We start from the raw sequence: 17,267 nt of genomic DNA, 5'->3' as shown, positions 1-17,267 counted from the left end.
TACAGAAAGGAGTTGAAGAAAAGGAAAAGAGGGCTTCATCATGGAATGCCTCTTGGAGGAGATGTGCCTTCAATAAGGCCTTGAAGGGGGAGAGAGTACCTGTCTGTTGGATATGAAGAGAGAGGGCATTCCAGGCCAGAGGCAGGACAGGGGCAAGAGGTTGGCAGCAAGATAGACAAGACTGAGGCACAGTGAGAAGGTTAGCATTAGAGGAGTGAAGTGAGCAGGCTGGGGTGTAGTAGGAGAGTAGACAGGTGAGGAAGGAGAGGTCAAGGTGATTGAGTGCTTTAAAGCCAATGGTGAGCAGTTTTCATTTGAGGCAGAGGTTGATGGACAACCATTGGAGTTTCTTGAGGAGGGGGGAAAAATGTCTTGAAAGTTTTTGTACAAAATTGATATGGGCAGCAGAGTGAAGTGTGGACTGGAGTAGGTAGAGGCAGGAGGTTGGTCAGTCCACCAGGAGGCTGATGCAGTAATCCAGGTGGAATAGGATGAGTGATTGTATTAATGTGTTAGCAGTTTGGATGGAGAGGAAAAGACAGATTTTAGCAATGTCATGAAGGTTGGACTGACAGGATTTAGTGGTGAACTGAATATGTGGGTTGAATGAGAATGATGAGTCAAGGATAATGCCAAGGTTATGGGCTTGTGAGACAGGAAAGATGGGGGTGTCGCCTATGTTGATGGGAAAATCAAGGGGAGGACAGGTTTTGAGTGGGAGAATTAGGAGTTCTGTTTTAGACATGTTACGTTTGAGGTGACGGGAGGGCATCCAAGTAGAGATGTCTTAAAGGCAGGAGGAAATGCAAGACTGCAGAGAGGGAGAGAGATCAGGGCTGGAGATGGGGATTTGGGAATCATCCACACAGGGGTGGTAGTTGAGGAATGGGAGTGAATGAGTTCTCCAAGGGAGTGGGTGTAGATGAAGAATAGATGGGGACCCAGAACTGAACCTTGAGGGACCCCCAGAGTTAGTGGGTGGGAAGCAGAGGAGGGCCTGCAAGAAACTGAGAATAAGCATCCAGAGAGGTAGGAGGAGAACTGGGACAGGATAGTGTCAGTGAAGCCAAAGTTGGGTAATAGTTCCAGAAGAAGTGGGGGGCCATGTTGAAGACAGCTGAGAGGTCAAGGAGGATTAGGATAGAGTAGAGGCTCTTGGATTTGGCAAGAAGGAGATCATTGGTGATCTATAAGAGGGTGGTTTCTGTGGAGTGAAGGGGACGGAAGCCAGATTGGAGGGGGTCAAAGAGAGAACTGGAGGAGTGGAACTTGATGCAACGGGTGTAGACAATTCACTTAAGGAGTTTGGAAAGGAAGAGTAGGCGGGAGATGTGGTGATAACTGAAGGGAACCATGGAGTCAAGGGACGGTTATTTTAGGATGGGGACACATAGGCATGTTTGAAAGCAGTGGAGAAGAAGCTATTGGAGAGCAAACAGTTGAAGATGGCAGTTAGGGAGGGAAGAAGGGAGTAGGCAAGTATTTTGATTAGGTGCGAAGGGATGGGTTCAGATGTGCAGGTTGAGGGGGTGGATTCTGAGAGAATAATAGTAATAATAATAATGTTGGTATTTGTTAAGCACTTACTATGTGCAGAGCACTGTTCTAAGGCCTGGGGTAGATATAGAGTAATCAGGTTGTCCCACATGAGGCTCACAGTTAATCCCCATTTTACAGATGAGATAACTGAGGCACAGAGAAGTTAAGTGTCTTGCCCACAGTCACACAGCTGACAAGTGGCAGATCCGGGATTCGAACCCATGACCTCTGACTCCCAAGCCCGAGCTCTTTCCACTGAGCCACACTGCTTCTCACAGAGAAGGCAAGAGATTTCTAGAGATACTGCCGGGAAAGATGGGAAAGTTGAAAAATGGACAGGAGGAGGGAAAGACTATGGAGGGAGAGGGGAGATTTTAGGGAAATCCCACCTGTTGCAAGGAACCTTCTGTTCTAATATGAGGAACAAGACAGGTACACCTAATGACCCATTCAGCGTGGACAAGGACAAAGCCTGGAACACCCTCCCTCCCCATATTCAATAGACAATGACTTTCCTCGGCTTTGAAGCCTTATTGAAGGCCCATCTCCTCCAAGAGCCCATCCCTCAATTCCTCAATCCCTCATTTCCTCTTTTCCCACTCCCTTCTGCATCATCCTGAATTGCTCACTTTATTCATCCCCCTGCCCTGCCAAGCCCCTCACACACGTCTGTATCTGTAATTTATTTATTTATATTAATATCTGTCTCCCCCTCTAGACTGTAAGCTTGTTGTGGGCAGGGAATGGGTCTGTATACTATACTCTCCTAAGATCTTAGTTCAGTGCTCTGCACACTGTAGGTGCTCAATAAATATGATTGAATGAACGAATGAGAGCCCAATGTCAGAAATCCCAAAGCGTGAGATTCGCTCGGGTTTCTAAAAGTTCCATAAGTGTTGCCGGGGTCGTGCCCTCAGATCTCACCTGGCCCTCAGAGGAAGAGGATGGCATCCCTCCTTCAGCCCGGGGGGTCTCCCCATCCACGCTAGGAGGTCTCGGCCTCTCTGCATCGGCTGCATCCACTTTAAAATATTTCCTGGGTGGTGGCTTGGGCTTGGTGGACCTGGGCTTCCGGACCAAGATCTCCAATGCTCGCCTGGCTTTCGGTGTGGGTGGGAGGCAGGTTTCCTGCCTGACAGTTGTGGGAGGGGAAGGAGCCGGGGTCCTGGGGTCCGTTAACCCGGGGGAACCCTCCTTCAAAGCCGTGGGCCGGAGGGGGGCCCTGTCCCCAGAGATCTCCCCAAGACTGTAGCTGTCCTCACTCCGGGACCGAGTCATGGTCTTCTGGGATCTTGGGTGGAAAGGAGAAGTGATCTCCTCATTTTGTCGTTCCCACGGGAATCTCCCATGCCAGCTGCTTCCTAACCTTCTGGCACCTGCATTGGGAATATAATCAGTCAGTGGGACTTATTGAGCACTTACTATGTCCAAACCACTACCACATTAGTACAATCGCTCATCCTATCCCAACTCGATTACTGCATCAGCCTTCTTTCTGACCTTCCAAACACCTGTCTCTCCCCACTTGACTTGCTGCCCGGATTATCTTTCTACAAAAATGCTCTGGGCATGCCAACCCCCTCCTCAATAATCTCCAGTGGTTGCCTATCAACCTTCGTATCAAGGACAAACTCTCACTATTGGCTTCAAAGCTCTCCATCACCATGGCCCACCTTGGCCCACCTTTACCTTGCCTCCCTTCTCTCCTTCTACAGTCCACCCTGCACGCTCTGCTCCTCTGCCACTGTGTCTCGTTCTCACCTGTCCTGCCATCGACCCCTGGATCATGTCCCACCTCTGGCCTGGAATGTCCTCCCTCCTTACATCCATGGAACTAGCACACTTACCCCCTTCAAAGCCCCTACTGAAAGCTCATCTCCTCCAGGAGGCCTTCCCAGACTGAGCCCCCTTTTCCTCTGTTCCTCCTCCCTTCCCCATCACCCCTACTCCCTCCCTCTGCTCTACACCTCCCCCACCCCACAGCACGTGTATATATGTTCATACTTATTATTCTATTTATATCTATTATATCTATAATTCTCTTTATATTGATGCTATTGATGCCTGTCTACTTTTTTTGTTTTGCTGTCTGTCTCCCCCCTTCTAGACTGTGAGCTCATTGTTGGGTAGGGATGTCTCTATTTGTTGCCCAATTGTACTTTTCAAAGGCTTAGTATAGTGCTCTGCACACAGTAAGTGCTCAAAAAATATGATTGAATGAATTAATGAGTGAATTAATCATCTGTAAAATGGGGAATAAGACTGTGAGCCTCACTTGGGACAATCTGATTACCTTGTATCTACCCCAGTGCTTAGAACAGTGCTTGGCACATAGTAAGCGCTTAACATATGCCATAATTATTATTATTAAAATTATTAACATTTCTGGTGTCCATGCCCCAAGGTTCTGAGCTAGTGACTAGAGCCGGACCTAGGAGTCAGAAGGACCTGAGTTCTAATCTGACACTTGTCTGACACTTCACTTATCTGTGCCTCAGTTACCTCATCTGTAAAATGGGGATTAAGACTGTGAGTCCCACAAAGGACAGAGACTGAGTCCAACTCAGTTACCTTATCTTTACTCCAGGGCTTAGTACAGTGCCTGGCACTTAGTAAGTGCTTAACAAATACCACAATTATTATTATTAGCCTGGGATCCTGCAAACACACAGTGACAGGGAGGAAGCTGAACCAATCTGCTGTTCTGACAATGACTGCCAAGCCTCCATACACTAATAACAATAATAATTGGGGTATCTGTTAAGTACTTACAATGTGCCAACCATTGTTCTAAGCTCTGGGGTGGGTTCAAGGATGGGTGGGACTCACAGTCCCCATTTTTCAAATGAGGGAACTGAGGCACAGAGTGGAGTGGAGTGGTGAAATGGGGATTAGAATCCAGGTCCTCTGACTCCCAGGCTCATTCTCTCTCCACTAGGCCACTCTGCTGCTGCTGCTGCTGCTCTGTTGCTGGTTTATTCAGTACTCTACTACCACCATGGCCCCCTCCCTAGATCCCACTCTCAGTCAGTCAGTTCACTGTATTTATTGAGTGCTTACTGTGTGCAGAGCACTGTACTAAGCGCTTGGGAGGGTAAATAGAACAATAAATAGACACTTTCCCTGCCCATAACAAACTTACATTCTAGAGGGGTATCCAATCTCCCTTGTTCCAAACTCTGGATCTCCTCTTGGATTCCCCTCCTGGTCCAAACCTTGGAGCCATCCTCAATCCAAGCCCTGGATCCCCACCCTGGATCCTGCCCTGATCCTCCTCCTGGTCCCCACCTGATCCCTACCTTGGATCTCCATCCTGGTCATTCATTCAATCATATTTATTGAGCATTTATTGCATGCAGAGCACTTGGGAGAGTACAAATGTACTTCTAGAGTGTGAGCCTGTTGTTGGGTAGGAATTGTCTCTATTTGTTGCCAAATTGTACTTTCCAAGCACTTAGTACAGTACTCTGCCCACAGTAAGTGCTCAATAAATATGATTGAATGAATGAATGAATACAACACAGCCATAAACAGACACATGGTGTCTTACGAAAATGATCGTTGTATTGTACTCTTCCAAGCACTTAGCACAGTGCTCTGCACACAGTAAGCACTCAATAAATACAATTGAATGAATGAACAATAAACAGACACATTCCTTGCCCAGGACGAGCTTACAGTCTAGAAGCGGGGAGACAGACATTGATAAAAAAAAAATTACAGTTATATATAGCACTGTGGGTCTGTTCATTCAATAGTATTTATTGAGCGCTTACTATGTGCAGAGCACTGTACTAAGCGCTTGGAATGAACAAGTCGGCAACGGATAGAGACAGTCCCTGCCGTTTGACGGGCTTACAGTCTAATCGGGGGAGACGGACAGACAAGAACGATGGCAATAAATAGAGTCGAGGGGAAGAACATCTCGTAAAAACAATGGCAACTAAATAGGATCGAGGCGATCTACATTTCATTAACAAAATAAATAGGGTAATGAAAATATATACAGTTGAGCGGACGAGTACAGTGCTGAGGGGAGGGGAAGGGAGAGGGGGAGGAGCAGAGGGAGATGGGGGGAAAAGAGGGTTAAGCTGCGGAGAGGTGAAGGGGGGGGCGGTAGAGGGAGTAGAGGGAGAAGAGGAGCTCAGTCTGGGAAGGCCTCTCGGAGGAGGTGAGTTTTAAGTAGGGTTTTGAAGAGGGGAAGAGAATCAGTTTGGCGGAGGTGAGGAGGGAGGCCGTTCCGGGACCGCGGGAGGACGTGGCCCAGGGGTCGAGGGCAGGATAGGCGAGACCGAGGGACGGTGAGGAGGTGGGCGGCAGAAGAGCGGAGCATGTGGGGTGGGCGGTAGAAAGAGAGAAGGGAGGAGAGGTAGGAAGGGGCAAGGTGATGTAGAGCCTTGAAGCCTAGAGTGAGGAGTTTTTGTTTGGAGCGGAGGTCGATAGGCAACCACTGGAGTTGTTTAAGAAGGGGAGTGACATGCCCAGATCGTTTCTGTAGGAAGATGAGCCGGGCAGCAGAGTGAAGAATAGACTGGAGCAGGGCGAGAGAGGAGGAAGGGAGGTCAGAGAGAAAGCTCATGAAAGGTCATGAGAAGCAGCATGGCACAGTGGAAAGAGCATGGGCTTTGGAGTCAGGGTTCATGAGTTCGAATCCCAGCTCTGCCACTTGTCAGCTGTGTGACTGTGGGCAAGTCACTTAACTTCTCTGTGCCTCACTTCCCTCATCTGTAAAATGGGGATTAAGACTGTGAGCCCCACGTGGGACAACCTGATTCCCCTGTGTTTACCCCAGCGCTTAGAACAGTGCTCTGCACATAGTAAGCGCTTAACAAATACCAACATTATTATTATTATTATTATTAAAGCTGACACAGTAGTCTAGCCGGGATATAACAAGAGCCCGTAGCAGTAAGGTAGCCGTTTGGGTGAGAGGAAAGGGCGGATCTTGGCGATATTGTAAAGGTGAAACCGGCAGGTCTGCGTAACGGATAGGATGTGTGGGGTGAACGAGAGAGACGAGTCAAGGATGACACCGAGATCGCGGGCCTGAAAGACGGGAAGGATGGTCGTGCCATCCACGGTGATAGGGAAGTCTGGGAGAGGACCGGGTTTGGGAGGGAAGATGAGGAGCTCAGTCTTGCTCATGTTGAGTTTTAGGTGGCAGGCCGACATCCAGGTGGAGACATCCCGGAGGCGGGAGGAGATGCGAGCTTGAAGGGAGGGTGAGAGGACAGGGGCGGAGATGTAGATCTGCGTGTCATCTGCGTAGAGATGGTAGTCAAAGCCGTGAGAGCAAATGAGTTCACCGAGGGAGTGAGTGTAAATGGAGAACAGAAGAGGGCCAAGAACTAACCCTTGAGGAACTCCAACAGTTAAAGGATGGGAGGGGGAGGAGGCGCCAGCGAAGAAGACCGAGAATGACCGGCCAGAGAGGTAAGAGGAGAACCAGGAGAGGACAGAGTCCGTGAAGCCAAGGTGAGATAAGGTATGGAGGAGGAGGGGATGGTCGACAGTGTCAAAGGCAGCAGAGAGGTCAAGGAGGATTAGAATGGAGTAGGAGCCATTGGATTTGGAAAGAAGGAGGTCACGGGTGACCTTAGAGAGAGCAGTCTCGGTAGAGTGGAGGGGACGGAAGCCAGATCGGAGGGGGTCTAGGAGAGAATGGGAGTTAAGGAATTCTAAGCATCGATTGTAGATGACTCGTTCTAGGATTTTGGAAAGGAAGGGTAGTAGGGAGATAGGGTGATAACTGGAGGGGGAAGTGGGGTCAAGAGCGGGTTTTTTTAGGATGGGGGAGACGTGGGCATGTTTGAAGGCAGAGGGGAAGGAGCCATTGGAGATTGAGTGGTTAAAAATAGAAGTTAAGCAAGGGAGGAGTGCAGGGGCGATGGTTTTAAGAAGGTGAGAGGGAATGGGGTCCGAGGCGCAGGTGGAGGGGGTGGCACTTGCGAGGAGGGAAAGAGCAGAGGGAGCAAGTCAGGGCAACGCAGAAGGGAGTGAGAGAAGAGCAAAAGCAGAGCTTAGACGGAGAACGCCTCCTGGACATGTGTCTTCAATAAGGCTTTGAAAGGGGAGAGTAATTGTCTGTCAGATTTGAGGAGGGAGGGTGTCCCAGGTCAGAGGCAGGATGTGAGCTGGGGGTTGGTGGTGAGATGGGAGAGACTGAGGCCCAGTGAGAAGGTTAGCATTAGAGGATCAAAGTGTGCAGGCTGTGTTGTAGAAGGAAAGTAGCGAGTTGAGGAAGGAGGGGGCAAGGTAGTGGTGTGCTATAAAGCTAATGGGGAAGAGTCCCTCTGGAATTGGTTTTCATCACCCAGGAGTGGCCCACCCAAAGGATGACTCTGTTTCAGTGCTCAACGAAGCCACCAAAACTGGCGTTGATGCCTCAGCTACGTAGAGAAGCAGTGTGGCCTAGTATATAGAGCCTGGGCCCAGGAATTGAAAGACCTGGGTTCTTAACCCGGCTCCACCACCTGTCTGCTGTGTGACCTTGGGCAAGTCACTTCACTGCTCTGTGCCTCAGTTACCTCATCTGTAAAATGGGGATTGAAGCTATGAGCCCTGCCCCAAACCCTGCCCCGCAGCCTGTCGCGGCAGACCTACCTTCCCTGCCCCACTGGTTCCTATGGTTGCCATATTTGCAAATGCCGCTGCCACTGCCTGCCGCCTGGGCCACAGCCTCCTGCAGCTGCTGCTCCGACACCTGGAAGATGGCAGACACCAGGGCCATTGCCCTTCCACACCCTCTGCAGCTCATGATCCCCCCCACCCCACTCAGGCACATGAACACCACGCGCACACACCACCTGCACATCGCACCTAGGACTTTCATTCATTCGATCGTATGTATTGAACGCTTCCTGTGTGCAGAGCACTGGACTAAGAGCTTAGGAGAGTACAATACGACAATAAATGAACACATTCCCTGTCCACAATGAGCTTACAGACTAGAGGGGACACAACACACATCACAATCACATCCCTCCCACTCCCTATCCATCCCCCGAGCCTCCGACCCCAGACACACCGCCCCCACATCACAACCCCATTATGCACACTCTACACCCACACCACCCTTACTCCACACCACACCCTGCTTGTAAGCTTGTTATGGGCAGGGAATGTTGCTTTTTATTTTTGTATTGTACTTTTGCAAGTGCTTAGTAAAGTGCTCTGCACACAGTAAGAGCTTAATAAATATGATTGAATGAATGAATGAATTTACCCAGGGAGCAGGAGGAGGAGGAGGGAGAGAAGAAGAAGAAGAAGCAGGAGAAGAAGAAGAAGAAGAAGCAGAAGAAGAAGAAGAAGAAGCAGCAGCAGAAGAAGAAGAAGCAGAAGAAGAAGCAGCAGCAGAAGAAGAAGCAGAAGAAGCAGAAGAAGAAGAAGCAGAAGAAGCAGAAGAAGAAGCAGAAGCAGAAGAAGAAGCAGAAGAAGCAGCAGAAGAAGCAGAAGCAGAAGCAGAAGAAACAGCAAAGGATGCAGCAGAAGCAGCAGCAGATGCAGCAGCAGAAGCAGCAGCAGAAGCAGCAGAAGCAGAAGCAGTAGCAGAAGCAGAAGCAGAAGAAATAGAAGCAAAAGAAGAAGCAGAAGCAGAAGAAGCAGAAGCAAAAGCAAAAGCAGAAAAAGAAGAAGAAGAAGAAGAAGAAGAAGCAGAAGAAGCAGCAGCAGAAGAAGCAGCAGAAGCAGAAGAAGCAGAAGCAGAAGAAGCAGAAACAGAAGAAGCAGAAGCAGAAGAAGCAGAAGAAGGGGGTGCGAAGGAGAAGAATGAGGAGAAGGAGATGAAGAAGGAGAAGGAGAAGCAGAAGGAGAAGGAGAAGGAGAAGGAGAAGGAGAAGGAGGAGGTGAAGAAAGAGGAGAAGGAGAAGAAGAAAGAGAAGAAAGAAAGAAGGAAAGAAAGAAGGAAAAAAGAAGGAAAGGAAGTAAAGAAGGATAGGAAGGAGAGAAGGAAAGGAAGGAAAGAAAGAAAGAGGCAGGCTATGGAGAAGATGCTCCTTTGTGTTCCCTGCTCTACCTGCAGGCTGAGCTCAGGCCACCAACGAGGGAAGAGGGCAAATGCCAACCTGACTGGTTCCCTCCAGGCAGCGTTGGGCTGGGACTCCCTCCTACCCCTCTCCCTGCAGGTGGAAAGCCATTATTAGTAGGTGGAGGCAGATTGGAAGCAACTGGAGAGGGGTTTCTCCCCTTTGGGAAACCACTTCTAACCCAACTCTGGCAGACTGAGGGGCTCCTGGGTCGGCCTGCTGTTTCTCCCCGGTGGGAGGGGGCCACTAGGGCATCACCTGCGGGTCAGGGTGTCTGCTGACCATCACGGGCACGGCCCCGGGCGGGCAGCGGCGGAGAATGGTGTGCACCTGGTTCAGACTCAAGCTGTGGACCGAGGCCTCGTTGATCTCCAGGATTTCGTCCCCACACCTGCAACAGGTCACAGGTCACAGGTCACCAAGTTAGAAATCAGTCTTCCCGTGACCATCCACCCCCAGGCCACCCTACTGCCTCCCACGGGTTGGTGCTGGGTTCTAGGGGTGCAGATGGTGAGGAGAAAAGGGGAAGTCCAAGATGAGAAGTGAGACCCATCCACCCTCCCCCAGTTTCCTCTTCCTTCTCCTCCTCCTTCTCCTCCTCCTCTTCTTCTTCCTCCTCCACCTCCTCCTCCTCCTCCTTCTCCACCTCTTCCTACCCCCCTCCACCTCCTCCTCTTCTTCCTCTTCCTTCCCGCCCACCTCCTTCTCCTCCTCCTTCCCCTCTCCTCCTCCTCTTCCTCCTCTTCTTCCTCTTTAAAATCCAAGCCCACTCAAGGAAAGAAATGAATTTCCAGTCTTGTAAAGTCCTTGGAGATATAACTGTCTTCTACATCGAATTTCCTTCCCAAGTGCCTTCTATAACATCCTTTCTGCAGTTGGACCAGGATAGTGTTCTGCACAGAGTAGTGTTCATTATGTTGCCTTGCACACAGTAGGTGCTCAGTACAATACCCTGCACAGGAGAAACAGCATGGCATAGTGGAAAGAGCTCAGGTCTGGGAGCCAGAAGGTCATGGGTTCCTATCCCAACTCTGCCACTTGTCACTGTGTGGCTTTGGGCAAGTCACATTACTTCTCTATGCCTCAGTTACTTCATCTGAAAGATGGGGATTAAGACTGTGAGCACTATGCGGTACAGGGACTATGTCCAACCTGATTTCCTTGTACCCACCTCAGTGCTTAATATAGTGCTTGGCACATAGTTTTCACTGAGGTGGGTAGAAGGAAATCAGGTTAGACATCATCCTTGTCCCTCATGGGGCTCATGGTCTACAGGGAGGTAGGGCGGGTACTTAATCCCCATTTCACAAATGAAGACACTGAGGCACAGAAAAGTTAAGTGATTTACCCAAGGTCACACAGCAGCAAAATGAAAAAGCTGAGATTAGAACCCAGATTCTTTGTTTCCCAGACCCATGCTCTTTCAGCTGTTTTGTTCAGTACAGGGCTTGGCACATAGTAAGCACTTAAATGTCACAGGTATTCTTAGTGGCATTAGTAATAGAGAAGCAGTGTGGCTCAGTGGAAAGAGCTCGGGTTTAGGAGTCAGGGGTCATGGGTTTTAATCCCAGCTCCTCCACCTGTCAGCTGTGTGACTTTGGGCAAGTCACTTCACTTCTCGATGCCTCAGTTACCTCATCTGTAAAATGGGGATTAAGACTGTGAGCCTCAAGTGGGACATCCTGATTACCCTGTATCTACCCCAATGCTTAGAACAGTGCTTGGCATATAAAAAGCGCTTAACAAATACCAACATTATTGTTGTTATTAGTCCTCCAGATTGTAAGGTCAATGTGGGCAGAGAATGTGCCTGCTAATTCTGCTGTATTGTCCGCTCTCACCCACTTAGTACAGTGTTCTGCACATAGTAAGCACTCAGTAAATACCACTGATGAATTAATTGATAGTATTACGCAGATTCTACTCACAGCTAATCTGTGTAGTACTTTGCACACAGCAAGAGCTCAGTATAGTTCTCTGTGCATAATAGGTGCTCAGTACAGTGCTGTGCATAGAATAGGTTCCTAGGGCAGTGCTCTGCAACATAGTGGGTGCTCTACCTACAGTTGGTACCTAGTAGATGCTCAGTACAGTGCTCTGCACACAGTAGGTTTCAGAGCAGTTCTAATAATAGTAATTATAACAACGATTAAGCTATTTGTTAAGCACTTATGTGTCAAGCACTGGGTATCTACCAGCTAATTAGAGTGGACACAGACCTGTCCTACATGGGGTTCACAGTCTTAACCTCCATTTTATAGATGAGGTCACTGAGACCCAGAGAAATGAAGTGACTTGCCCAAGTTCACACAGGAGACAAGTGGCAAAATAGGAATTAGAAGACAGAACACAGGACTGGGATTCAGAAAGATCTGGGTTCTAAGTCAGTTCTCTGCCCACAGTAGATGCCCAGAAGAGTGGCTTGCACACCGTAGGTGTCCAGAACATTGCTCTGCTGAGCACCCACTGCTCAGCACAGGGCTCTGTAGGGTGCTTAGCCTCCCAGCCCCCACTAATTACCTTCCTGCAGCGTTGGAGGAACCGTCTTTCTCATGTTCACTGACTGGGGTGTGAAGGCTTGACTCAGTGCCAACATGGGAGGTCCTCAAAATCAGCATCCAGCTCGCCCCTTCCCCCCAACTCTTCCCCCAGGGGACATCACAAACACACATAGGTTCTCAGTGGGGTCAAGATCTTGAGTCCATTTATTTGGGGTGGCCTTTTGTGGGTCGATGGAGGGGCAGAGGGAAGGAGGTAGGAAGGTAGATAGGAAGCAGCATGGACTAGTGGACAGAGCACAGGCCTGGGAGTCAGAAGGATCTGGGTTCTAATTCCCGCTCCGCCACTGTCTGCTGTGAGACATTGGGCAAGTCACTTCACTTCTCTGGGCCTCAGTGACCTCATCTGTAAAATGGGGATTAAGATTGTGAGCCCCATGCAGGACAGCGACTGTGTTCAACCTGATAAACTTGTATGTACCCCAGTGCTTAGAACAGTCCTTGACACATAGTAAGCACATCCATCATCAGGTAGGAAGGTGCCCCCGACAGGAGTTCGTATGACACCCCAGTTGGGGAGACAGATATAAAAGTATGCATCAGTGTTCTAATCCCAGCTCTGCCGTGTGTCTGCTGTATGACCTCAGGCAAGTCACTTCACTTCTCTGGGCCTCAGTGACCTTATCTGGAAAATCGTGATTCAGTCCTCCTCCCTCCTATTAGACTGTGAGCCTCGTGTGGGATAGGGACTATGTCCACCCTAATTAGCTTGTATCTATCTCAGCACTTAGAACAGTGCTTGGCACATAGTAAGCGCCTAACAAGTACCGTAATTATTGTCATCATCATTACTACAAATAGAGGAACCAGAACCAACAAATGAATGTACAATTGAAATAAAGATGTATTCAGGTTGGATCCAGTCCACTTCCTCCATGGGGCTCACAGTCTTAATCCCCATTTTCTAGATGAGGTAAACGAGGCACAGAGCAGTGAAGTGGCTTGCCCAAGGTCCCACAGCAGATAAGTGGCCCGAATTAGAATCCACATTCTCTGAGTCCCAAGCCCGTGCTTGTGGGCTCCTCCTTCACCTCCCCGCAAAGCAACATGGCCTAGTAGATAGAGCCTGGGCCTGGGAATTGGAAGGACCTGGGTTCTAATTCCAGCTCTGCCACTTGCCTGCTGTGTGATCTTGGGTAAGTCACTTCTCTGGGCCTCGGTTACCTCATCTGGAAAATGGGGAGTAAGATTGTAAGCCCCATGGAGGAAGTGAACTGGGTCCAACCTGACTAGCTTGTATCCACCCCAGTGCTTAGTACACTGCCTGGTACATAGTAAGCACTTAACAAATGCCATAAAAAAGGAGCTCCTAGCGGCAGATCCCTGGGATGAAGCAGGAAGGAAGAGAAGGAGGAAGAGGAGCAGTAGGCCACAGAGGAGGGCTCATGTGGCTGCCAACCATTTTTGGTATTTGTTAAGCACTTACTATGTGTCAAGCACTGTTCTAAGCACTGGGGTAGATACAAGGTCCCCAAGTTGGACATAGTTCCTATCCCACATGAGGCTTACAGTAAGACAAAAAACCTGGCCCAGTGGAAAGAGCACAGGCCTGGGAGTCAGAAAACCTGGTTTCCAACCCTGTCTCTGCCACACATCTGCTGTGTGAACTTGGGCAAGTCTCCTAACTTCTCTGGGCCTCAGTTCTCCTGTTCTCCCTCCTAATAAGACTTTGAGCCCCTTGCAGGATAGGGACCGTGCCCAACCGAATTGACTTGCATCAGCCCCAGCGCTTAGAACAGTATTTGACACCTATTAAGAGTTTAACAGATACCTTTAAAAAATAAATTTTTTTAACAAATAAACAAAACTAAGCTCCCACCTGAGTCTCCCATCCATGTGGGCCACGGAGCCAGGGGACAGGGTGTGAATGAAGATCCCAGAAATTCCCTGGAGGTGAGGAATACTGCACAAACCGATCCCTAAGCCCACTCCAGCCTCTGCGGAAAAAAGGGAGACCCAAGGTCAGTGCATCCAACCTGATTAACTTCCATCTACCCCAAGCTTAGAACGATGCACATGGTAAAAACATAGTACAGTGTTTTGCACACAGCAAGTGCTTAGTACAGTGCTTTGCACACAGTAAGTGCTCAATAAGTACAATGGAATGAATAAATGAATAGATGCCATTGATCGAATGATTTTTCCAGAGGTTTTGATCTCCCCCAGGATGATTTCTGTCTGTCGAAGGTGAGCCAGGGGAGCTTTCGGTGGGGCCTGGGCCTGGTGACTGTAAACCTGTCAATGGGCAGGAACTATCTCTATCTGTTGCCGATTTGTACATTCCAAGTGCTTAGTACAGTACTCTGCACATAGTAAGCGTTCAATAAATACTATTGAATGAATGAATGAATGAATGGAGGGAAGCAAACACTCTCCAGCCAATCTGGGAGTCTGTCGGAGTCTTCTCAGGGCACGGCACCCCCAGACTAGATAGGAGACGGCCTGGCAATCCAAGTCTGAAGAACCAGGAGCTTAGGCACAAGGGTTTCAGATCTTGTCCCTCACTTCACAGCTCTCCTACGACAACCCAGCCCGCAGACATCGCTCCTCTGGTGCTAACCTTCTCACTATTCCTCGAACCCATCTATCTCGCTGCCGAACTCTCTCCCCCATCCCACCTCTGCCCTGGAACACACTCACACCTCATACCCGACACACAACCCAACCCACAGTGACTTTCACCGCTTCAAAGCCTTATTGAAGGCACATTTCCTTCAAGAGGCCTATCCTGGTTTAGCTCTTCTCTCCTCTTCTCCCATTCCCTTCTGCCTCACCCTGAATTGCTCTCTTTATTCATCCCCCTCTCCCAGCTCCACAGCACTTGTGTACGTAACTGTAATTTATTTATATTTATCTCTGTGTCCCCCTCTAGACTGTAAACTCGCGGACAGGGATTGTGTCTGTTTTTTGCCATATTGTCCTCTACCAAGTGCTTAGTACAGTGGTCTGCATATAGTAAGTGCTCAATAAACACAGACTGGCATTGACTGACACTTCCCTGCCCTCTTTCTCTTCACACCCAGCCTCCTACCCCCCAAGCCCTCGCTCCCTTCTGAGAGAGCAAAGTGCTCTGCACACAGTAAGCAACATGGCCTACTGAGAAGCAGCATGGCCTAGTGGATAGAGCACAGACCTGGGAGTCAGGAGGACCTGGGTTCTAATCCTGCTCTGCACCTGTCTGCTGTGTGACCTTGGGCAAGTTCACTTCACTTCTCTCTGCCTCAGTTCCCTCATCTGTAAAATGGGGATTAAGACTGTAAACCCCATATGGGACATAGATCATGTCCAACTTGATAAGCAGCATGGCCTAGTGGAAAAAGACCAGGCCTGGGAGTCAGAAGACATGGATTCTAATCGTGACACCATCACAAGACTAAGCCCCATTTTCCTCTGCTCTCTCTCCCCTCCCCATTGCTCACAAGACTAAGGCCCATTTTCCTCTGTTCTCTCTCCCCTCCCCATCGCCCTGACTCTCTCCCTTTGCTCTATCACCCTCCCCAACAGCACTTGTGTATGTATATGCATATTTATAATTATATTCATTTTTATTAAAGATGTGGATATATCTATAATTCTATTTATTTAAAATGATGCTACTGATGCCTGTTTACTTGTTTTGATGTCTGTCTCCTCCCTTCTAGACTGTGAACCGATTGTGACAGGGATTGTCTCTATTTGCTGCTGAACTGTACTACCCAAGTGCTTAGTACAGTGCTTTGTACTCAGTTAGCACTCAATAAATATGATTGAATGAATGGATATCTGCTGTGTGACCCTGGGCAAGTAATTTAATATCTATGTGCTTCAGTTCCCTCATCTGCAAAATGAGAATTCAATTCCCGTTCTCCCTCCTTCTTAGATGGTGAGCCCACGTGGGACCTGATTATCTTGTATCTACCCTGGTGCTTAGTACAGTGCTTGGCATATATAGTGCTTAGTAAGTGCTTAACAGCTAACTACAGCTATTATTAATATTTATCCTAGTACTTACTACAGTCCTTTGCACAGAGTAAGCACACAACAAATACTATAAAAAAGTGCTCAGTGAGTACAACTGACCTTTCCTCAGAGGGGCAGGAGAGCCATTAATAAGTCTTGGACAGATTGATTACCTATTCATATGTACTTGTGTAACTATCTTAGCATGTTGTACATATCTTTAAATTATATATTATAAATTACTTCTTCATTCTTATTAATGTCTGTCTTCCCCTCTAGACTGTAAGCTCACTCTGGGCAAGGAACACGTCTGTTAATTCTGTTGTATCACCCTCTCCCAAGCACTTATTACAATGCCCTGCATATAGTAAGCACTCAGAGGTAGGGAATGTGTCATTTTATTGTTATAGTGTGCTCTCCCCAGCACTTAATACAGTATTCTGCACACAATTAATGCTCAATAAATACAATTGAATGAATAAATACTATTGATCGATGAATTGATATTCTTACCCCACCTCTGCCATGATGGCCCTGATCCTGTGGCTCGAGGAGGGGATAGGGGTTAAGGGAAGGTGGGTCCAGGGTATCTGGTAGAGAAGCAGCATGGCCTAGTGGAGAGAGCATGGGGCTGGGAGTCAGAAGGTCAGGGGTTCTAATCCCGGCTTCACCACTTATCTAATTGTGTGATCTTGGGCAAGTCACTTGACTTCTCTGTGTCTCAGTTCCCTCCTCTGTCCAGTGGGGATTGAGACTATGAGCCTCACATGGGACAGGGGCTGTGTCCAACTCGATTTGCTTGTATACACCCTAGTGCTTAGTACAGTGCCAGGCACCTCATAAGCACTTAACAAATACCACAATCATTATTATTATTATTATCCCAGACTCAGCAGTCCACACCTTTGTTGAGAGACACCTCCACGACGATCCGGTCATTGGGCTTGGCCGGGTGGACCGGAGAGGGTCCGGTCTCTGGACAGAAAGGGCCGGTTTCCTCGGGGAGACTGGTTCCGGAACTGAGAGAGTGACACAGGGGCGGGGAGGACCAATGGGATGTAGAGAGGGGTGCCCCCAGGCTGGTGCGCACAGTGAGTGTCAGGAGGCCTTTCTTGGCTTGCTGAACAGGTGGAGACAGGGAGACATGAAGACTCAGAGACATGGAGAGAAAAAGCATGGCCCTGTCAGCGGGGGCCCTGAGGCTGTA

The 17,267-nt window shown here is 48.8% G+C and overlaps 1 protein-coding gene across 1 annotated transcript in view; it reads right to left on the bottom strand.

The window, feature by feature from the left end:
• Nucleotides 1-17,267, bottom strand: part of IL16 (interleukin 16) — an 83,268-nt gene that overhangs the window by 25,368 nt on the left and 40,633 nt on the right. The window contains exons 10-14 of the mRNA XM_039912283.1: nucleotides 16,964-17,180; nucleotides 13,941-14,058; nucleotides 9,822-9,954; nucleotides 8,143-8,242; nucleotides 2,464-2,915 (exon numbers count right to left, since the gene is read on the bottom strand). Of these exons, the coding sequence (XP_039768217.1) occupies nucleotides 2,464-2,915; nucleotides 8,143-8,242; nucleotides 9,822-9,954; nucleotides 13,941-14,058; nucleotides 16,964-17,180 (1,020 nt within the window). The remainder of the gene's footprint in view (nucleotides 1-2,463; nucleotides 2,916-8,142; nucleotides 8,243-9,821; nucleotides 9,955-13,940; nucleotides 14,059-16,963; nucleotides 17,181-17,267) is intronic.

The sequence above is a fragment of the Ornithorhynchus anatinus genome, chromosome 5 (genome assembly GCF_004115215.2).
Source record: "Ornithorhynchus anatinus isolate Pmale09 chromosome 5, mOrnAna1.pri.v4, whole genome shotgun sequence".
NCBI lineage: Eukaryota > Metazoa > Chordata > Mammalia > Monotremata > Ornithorhynchidae > Ornithorhynchus > Ornithorhynchus anatinus.
Note: the sequence above shows the minus strand (reverse complement) of the source record. Positions and strands in the feature narration are given on the sequence as shown.